Raw genomic sequence first — 7,237 nt, forward strand, 5'->3', positions numbered from 1 at the left:
AAAATTTTTTTAGAAAATTTTTTAAATTAATAGAAGTTTTTTCTAGGAAATTTTCGACTTTTCTAGTTTTTTTTTTTCTAGAAAATTTCTAAAATTCATCTGAATTTTTTGGACATTTTCTCCAGAATATTTTATTGGAAAATTTCAGAAATTAATCTCTTTGGTAAAAATTGACTCTTCCTTTTTCTTCAATCTACAATGGCTCTAATCCGCCAGGTTGCAGTTAATACTGAAACAAAAAGTGCTGCAGGTACCTCATCTTGGGGGATGATGTTATTGGACAGGTAGATGAGGCTGCCCAGCTGGGGGGAGAAACAGATCATATGTTTGGCTCATGTTCGTTCAGGACGACGTCGTTTGAACAACATAAAACCAACATTTCATTTATTGTGCGATTCAACAAGCTTCCAAAGTCAAACTGCCACAATGCTTCATCACACACAGCATATGAGGTCATTGATTTTTATAAACCGGAGCAGCAGCACAACATTAATCATTCCCTCAAACCGGCTGGTTCACCTTCACAAATGTTCTCTGATGATTCACAGCGAGAAAGAAAAGTGTTTGGCAAAAATGCTTCTTTCATTTCATAATAAACCAAAGAGTGCTTTCAGGATTATAGCAGTGTTTAAAACATAACCCACATAAACTTTTTTTACCATTCCTCTTTGCTGGTACCTGTATTTGCTTCCAGCCTTGGGGAACCTTTAGAAACAGGTTTCCTGTTGCTTTGACGTAAGCCAGAGTTCCCTCTTCGTCCCTCGACGTCTGCTGCATCATGCTCTCTCGAGTTGAAAAGGTTTTCAGCTAAAAACAGTTGGACAAGTCGGTGAAAGATTCAGATTCATTTTATTTTGGTAAATTAACAGCATTTCAAAATAAAAAAATACTACTTTACGATTTACAAACCCCTAATTTAAGCAGCCTACAGTAATGGCCACATTTACATAAATGGTTATAAAATACAGTCTAAACCTTTATCATTTTAATATCAGAAAAGTTTTGATCTGATCTACAAAAGTTTATCCAAATATGCCAAACTTTACAATTTGGCAGGCTAGTAAGCATCGCTAACTAAAGCGCTAACCTTGTAATGCTAAACGATGCAACGACATAGCATTTCGCAGAAGCTAACATGCTAAATTGAACCATATCAACACTTAGCATGTATAGAATATAATATATCACCCTCAGTGGGTTAAAATGTGTTAATGTACACACACCTGAATGTTTGCGGTTCAGGAAGTGATTCTTTGGAACAGACCTTTCACTCCAAAGTTTTATACTTGTGGAGTTTCGCTAACTCTGTTGCTGATTTAACACAGTAGGACTTGGCTGGAAATCAGTAGATTTTAAGCTGTTCTTGCAACAGCAATGCATTCTGGGTATAAAATAAACTTTTGTAGCCCCGCATCACAAGTGGAGAACATTAACAGTCTTCACCCACTTCAAAATAAGAGCATGAACATAAACGTCCAACTACCTGAAGATTACTTAACAGTCAGTAACAACTTCAATCAAGTTTATAGATAAAACTTCCAAAAATTATTAGTGCTTTGCAAGTTATCTGGAAAAATTGACTTAGAGGAAGCTAAGTAAGTTAGCAAAAGTGCTAAACGAAAAATTAGCTTTGCTATTAGCGGATTCTATTGCATCTGTATTCAATTAAATACTTAATTTTGCATCTGATTGATGTTAAAAATGAATGAAAAATTTTGCCATGATAGATAAACTTACAAAGGCAGAGTTACTTGAAGTCCCAGGGGCTCCAGGCGGTCCCGGAGGTCCAGGAGGGCCAGCAATGGCCACCGCTGGTGAATCACAACAGTTAGCATTGATTATGAAGGAATCCTTTCTTCATATAATCAGCTACACTAACAGATAGACTTGGTTACATTTGAGTTAATTTCTTACCCTTCGTTGCTCCAGATAAGTATTTCAACGAGATAAATAAATTTGTTTCCAGAGTAAACTATTTATTTAAAAATCACCAACTCTGATAATACTTTAAAACTTTATTCTGTACAATATTTCACAAAACAAGGACATCACACATGCATAAGGTAAGGTAATTTTATTCATATAGCACATTTTCAGCAACAAGGCAATTCAAAGTGCATAATGTCTTCTGCTAGAAGGTTTTTTACCTGAGCCGTATCTTAGTGGTAGTCCAGGTGGTCCTGGAGGACCAGGAGGTCCGACGGCACCGGGTCTGCCGTAGCCTGCAGCCCCAGGTGGGCCAGGCATCCCCGGAGGCCCAGGTGGTCCCAGCACCGACTCCCCTTTAGGTCCCTAAACGACATCAAGAAAAAGATCAATACAATTTTATTTGTATGGCAAATTTCAAGGTGCTTTCTATCATAAAAACTGAAACATTACATTTTTCCAAAAGTCGTCATTAAACATCAAAATGTTGGTTTATTATTAAGAAAATCAACTTTAAACTGGTGGATTTTAATGTAGATTTAAAGGATCTCAAACTGTTTTGCAGTTTTCTGGAAGCTTGTTCCAGGTTTGTGGTGCATAGAAGCTGAATGCTGCTTCTCCAGGTTTGGTTCTGGTGATCCAGAACCAGAAGACCTGAGGGGTCTGGAGGGTTGCTATGACAACAGCAGATCTTTAAGCCGTTCATTGATTTATAAGCTAACAACAGTATTTTAAAGTCTATTCTCTGAGCTACAGGGAGCCAGTGGAAGGACTTTAGACCTCATGTTCTCTAACTTCCTGGTTTTAGTCAGAACACCAGCAGCAGCGTCTGGATCAGCTGCAGCTGGAGGATTTGACATTTTGCAGTAACCAATGAAACTGAAGATAAACGTGTGGATGAGTTTCTCTCCATCTTGCTGGAAAAGAAGCTACTGATTACAGATTTTTTTTTACAAACAAGCAGAAACCCAACAAACGACGACTCACCACCAATCCGGACCTCCCAGGTATTCCTGGCTGGCCCGGGAACCCGGCCTCCCCCTTTTCTCCCTTCATGCCTTGGTCACCTTTAGTCAGCTGTAAAGACACACAGGAAAAATTCACAACTCAAGAACTTCGGCTGGAGAAAACAAGCGACAGAGAGAAACTTACCCATCCACCTGTGGGGAGAAATGAACCTTAAAAAGGAAAAGAAAAAAGCAGAAAACGGCTTTTAAGTCAAGTTAAGTTTGTCAAAATGCTTAAAAAATTATAAAAGAAGCAATAACCATCATCAAAATCACCCAGCAAATACACATCCAATACGCTGATCAATATTATTAATCACAGCTAACTCTGAGCAGGTGGATTTTCAGCCTCGATTTAAAGGAAGTCTGTGTTTCTGCAGTTTTCCAGTTTCCTGGAAGTTTGTTTCAGGTTTGTGGGGGATAAAAACTGAAAGCTGATTCTCCATATTTTTAGTCAGTAAGAGTCCCAGAATATTTCAGAACCCAGTTTAATTGTTTCATCTAAGCCTGTTCAACAAGCAATTAATGAACTAATCAATTAATCGCATGATCAATTAAAATAAGCTCAATAATTTCCCTTTTGATGATTAGTGTTGCTTAGTGGTCAATTTTGTTGACGTTATAATCCATTTTATTTATGGTTTCAGTTGTAATGGTTTATATTTTCCTTATATTGTTCGGTTTCTGTTGTTGGGTTTTATTTGGGATAATTAAAATATCTTTACAAAATTAAACATTCTTGGTCTTTAACAGGGTGAACTTGCATTATTCTGCCATTGAACATGGTTTCAAATCAGCAAATCGCAATAATTACAGCCAAATTAGTAACAGTGATAAGCCTAGGCTGCACAAACAAAATCTCAAACATTTAAATCTCATTATTTGCTTTAATTTTTAAGAAAAAAGTGTTTTCTACTCACTTTGTGGGGCTGGTAACCCTGGTAGTCCTCTCTCCCCCTTCTCTCCTTTTGCTCCCTGATGGCAGTTTCCTTAAACAGAAAAAACTCAACATGACTTCTGTTGTGCTCCCGTCTTTAACTCAACTGTTGAAAAGAAAGTCAAACGGACCTGATGCAACTGTTCCATTGGGATGAAGCTGCAAACAATGATTAAAAATGTGTAAAAATCAAGTAGTAATTGTAATAATGAGAAAATCCGATCTTGCTTTCTTTCCACGATGAGCTACAATCCATGCAACGTCAAACTAGATGTGGTTTCATTTCTACCTCTGTCAACCTGCGGCACTGAACCTTCACCTTCCCGCTGCTCCCATGCAGCATGCAGCAATATGTCAGAGGCATCCTGAAGACTTTCTAAGTGTTGAAAGGTCGGTTAGTGTGAGAAGAACATGCACATTACTGGGAGGATTAATGACGAAAACCAGACAGGCAGCAAACCCAAACGATTAGAACGTGAAACACAAAACGGTTAATTGAGCCACGCTTCGTTCACATGACTGCAACCTACAAGCATTTTGCAGTGAGGTCTGGGAGGGATGGGGAACACCGTCTTCAAAAATAAAGAGAAACATGATGGTGAGCTTTAAAAAAAAAAGACAAACAGTTGAGAAAAAAAATCAAATAGTTGGATATTTACTCCTTTGGGGCAGTTGAACATGCCTGGCTTGCCTGGGGGTCCTGGAGGTCCAGGAGGCCCCTGAAAGGGAGCAGAAAGTAAAAGTGGGAACTTTATAGAGTATTTTATTATTTCTTCTAAAACTATACTGAACAATATTTTCAGTCGTTGCTCCACCTCAGGAGTCATCTGATCACTATCTGCGTTTCCATTGCAACCTGCAGGCATTTGGGATTATGAAGATGAATTTGTTCAATGGAAAAACGCCAATTTAAGATTTTTATTTCATTAAACTGTAAAGTAAAGTAAAGTAAACCCTTTTGTCGCATCGCATGAGGCATGTGATCAACAACAGGATGTTACTACTGGCAGAAGCGACGAAGACGATGACAGGAAGTGGAAGGAGGATCATGAATGTCTTTCAATGACTTATCATGTGAACAAACGTGTTCACCTGTAATTTTAATTGCATTTTTATTGAATGGAAAAACTGCAATTGCAAAATTGTGGGGAGTTTTTTTTTCCATTAATGGAACATCAACAAAGTTTTCTGCACATTTGTAATGGAAACGCAGCTACACGTCGTGAAAATGTTACATCCTTGAATCAGTAACGATGTATTTAGTTACCAAAGCAAGAAAACTTTCCTAAAGGATTAATGGCAACATGCTGCACAGCAGTGGTTTCATCATCATCTGTTTTCGTTTCATAAGTCCAGAAATCATAGTTTGTTCTAGTTTGAGAATCTGAGACAAAAAGGTGCGTCTTGGCAAAATGTTGCTTTGATTTGGGCGCTAAATGATAAACATCCTATTGCCTGGGTGGTTTTCTTCTACATATGACACCACTGGAGTTTATCAAGCGATTATTGTGGTTTTTGTTTCAAATAATTGACACCAAGGTGCTTTCTGGGATATTCAGCCATGTTGAAATGTTCTGGATTCTTCTCCAAATTTGTACATCAAATATAATTTGCAAAGAGCAGAAATTGTGACATGAAGTAAGAATTAGATGGGACATATTCGGACAAGACGGGATTTAATACGTTTTGGCTTCTTTTTAATCTTTAAATTTTGTTTTTTCTTCTTTTTTTTTCCTCTGACATTTTACATCGTTTGAAATAAAGACATAATTTATGATTAATAATGTAAATAAATGAGAAGTTTTTCTCCCTCTGTAGAAACATTTTATAAAAACAGTCTTTGACTGTAAGGTTTGGGATTAACAATCTGAACCAGATATTACAGGCAATCGGATTGGGCCTGACAGAACCTGGTTTAGGAAAAGCTTCTTTATCGTTTTAAAACTGCAATTTCTGAGATAAAACTACATTTAAATGAGTTTTAGGAAGTAAAGGTGTGAACACCTTATGGTTGCACTGTAATATGAAATTGTAATCATGCAACCAATTATGGCAGGATCATATCTTAGTGGATGAATCATTGATAAACTGAGCCAAACTCACTGGAAGGCCATGAAGGTCTCCTTTCTCTCCTTTCGGACCCAGTAACCCCGGACGACCCTGCCAACAAAAACAGAAACATTTTCTACAAACTGTTCAAGTTTCATCTCAGACTGAAACCAAATCAATCGCTGGGAGAACTTTAAATTAACTTTAACAGCTGCACGTTTTTACATTTCACTCCTGCTGCTCACCTGTCGACCAGGGAAACCGATTTCTCCTTTTGGTCCTGGAGGTCCAACTGGACCCTGTTGGTGAAAGACCCACAGAATCCAGGGTTACTTACAGCTGCAAACCGAATTTAAGTTGCTCTCTGGGGAAACTTACAGAAACTCCAGGGGCTCCGGGAACGCCGTCATCTCCCTATGGATACACGCACTGCGCTGTGATTTAAAGGTTCTCCAAACATCTCACTCACATCCATTACTTGTGAGTCTAACTTGTTAGAATGGGAACCAAGTGAAATGTTTATAAGTGCTGACAGGACTTGTTACCTTGATTCCTTTGGTTCCCAACGCTCCAGCCAGATCCGACATTAGGGATCCATCTGGGCCGGTGAGGAATCCGGGTTCACCCTTTTCACCCTGCAGACAAATACATCAGTAACAATAAGTGACAGTAGAACAGCAGCATCCATTCTCATTTTTTTAAAAAAGGATTATGTATGAAAATCCACCTTTATCCCAGGAGGTCCTTGTAAACCCTGCAACCCAACGTCACCTTTTGGACCCTATATGAATATTGGAAACTATTAAAAAAGTACAAATCAAAACCTTTATTCAATGTTATCTTATTCAGAACTAACTGATCTTATGATACTCACAGCAGGAACCTGAGTTTGAAATACTCCTGAGAAATTGAAGGCACCATCTGTAGCATTAAGCAGAAGCTGAGAAAACAAGAAAATGGCCGACGGTTAGGCGAACCGGACTCTGTGTTACAATCTGAGAGTCTGATGCCGCTTACATCCTGGAGGTTGATAACCGGTCCTGGCGGTCCGGGCCGTCCTGGAGGACCAGGCACACCGACTCCATCCCGACCACGTTCTCCCTGAAACAGACCAATGGGAGTTTGTTTTATCTGTTATAAACACTGGTAGTTATGCAGCTATTGGTAATTGATTGGTTCACCTTTATTCCTGGATCTCCTTTGTTCCCGTTTGCTCCCTGTGAACGAACACACACACACACACACACACACACACACACACACACACACACACACACACACACACACACACACACACACACACACACACACACACACA

The 7,237-nt window shown here is 38.8% G+C and overlaps 1 protein-coding gene across 3 annotated transcripts in view; it reads right to left on the reverse strand.

Annotated features, from left to right (window-relative positions):
- LOC103456685 (collagen alpha-1(XVIII) chain-like) overlaps positions 1-7,237 on the reverse strand; it is a 69,138-nt gene that overhangs the window by 1,926 nt on the left and 59,975 nt on the right. For 2 of the 3 annotated variants that reach the window (XM_008396396.2, XM_008396395.2), the window contains exons 23-41: positions 7,101-7,136; positions 6,937-7,020; positions 6,794-6,859; positions 6,647-6,700; positions 6,465-6,554; positions 6,298-6,333; positions 6,165-6,218; positions 5,974-6,030; positions 4,530-4,589; positions 4,401-4,442; positions 4,160-4,246; positions 4,002-4,029; positions 3,854-3,922; positions 3,079-3,104; positions 2,914-3,003; positions 2,148-2,292; positions 1,738-1,811; positions 679-807; positions 255-302 (exon numbers count right to left, since the gene is read on the reverse strand). In XM_008396396.2, coding sequence (XP_008394618.1) covers positions 255-302; positions 679-807; positions 1,738-1,811; positions 2,148-2,292; positions 2,914-3,003; positions 3,079-3,104; positions 3,854-3,922; positions 4,002-4,029; positions 4,160-4,246; positions 4,401-4,442; positions 4,530-4,589; positions 5,974-6,030; positions 6,165-6,218; positions 6,298-6,333; positions 6,465-6,554; positions 6,647-6,700; positions 6,794-6,859; positions 6,937-7,020; positions 7,101-7,136 — 1,275 coding nt within the window. The remainder of the gene's footprint in view (positions 1-254; positions 303-678; positions 808-1,737; positions 1,812-2,147; positions 2,293-2,913; positions 3,004-3,078; positions 3,105-3,853; positions 3,923-4,001; positions 4,030-4,159; positions 4,247-4,400; positions 4,443-4,529; positions 4,590-5,973; positions 6,031-6,164; positions 6,219-6,297; positions 6,334-6,464; positions 6,555-6,646; positions 6,701-6,793; positions 6,860-6,936; positions 7,021-7,100; positions 7,137-7,237) is intronic. The other variant, XM_017302015.1, reaches the window with a different exon arrangement.

Source organism: Poecilia reticulata, linkage group LG20 (genome assembly GCF_000633615.1).
Source record: "Poecilia reticulata strain Guanapo linkage group LG20, Guppy_female_1.0+MT, whole genome shotgun sequence".
NCBI lineage: Eukaryota > Metazoa > Chordata > Actinopteri > Cyprinodontiformes > Poeciliidae > Poecilia > Poecilia reticulata.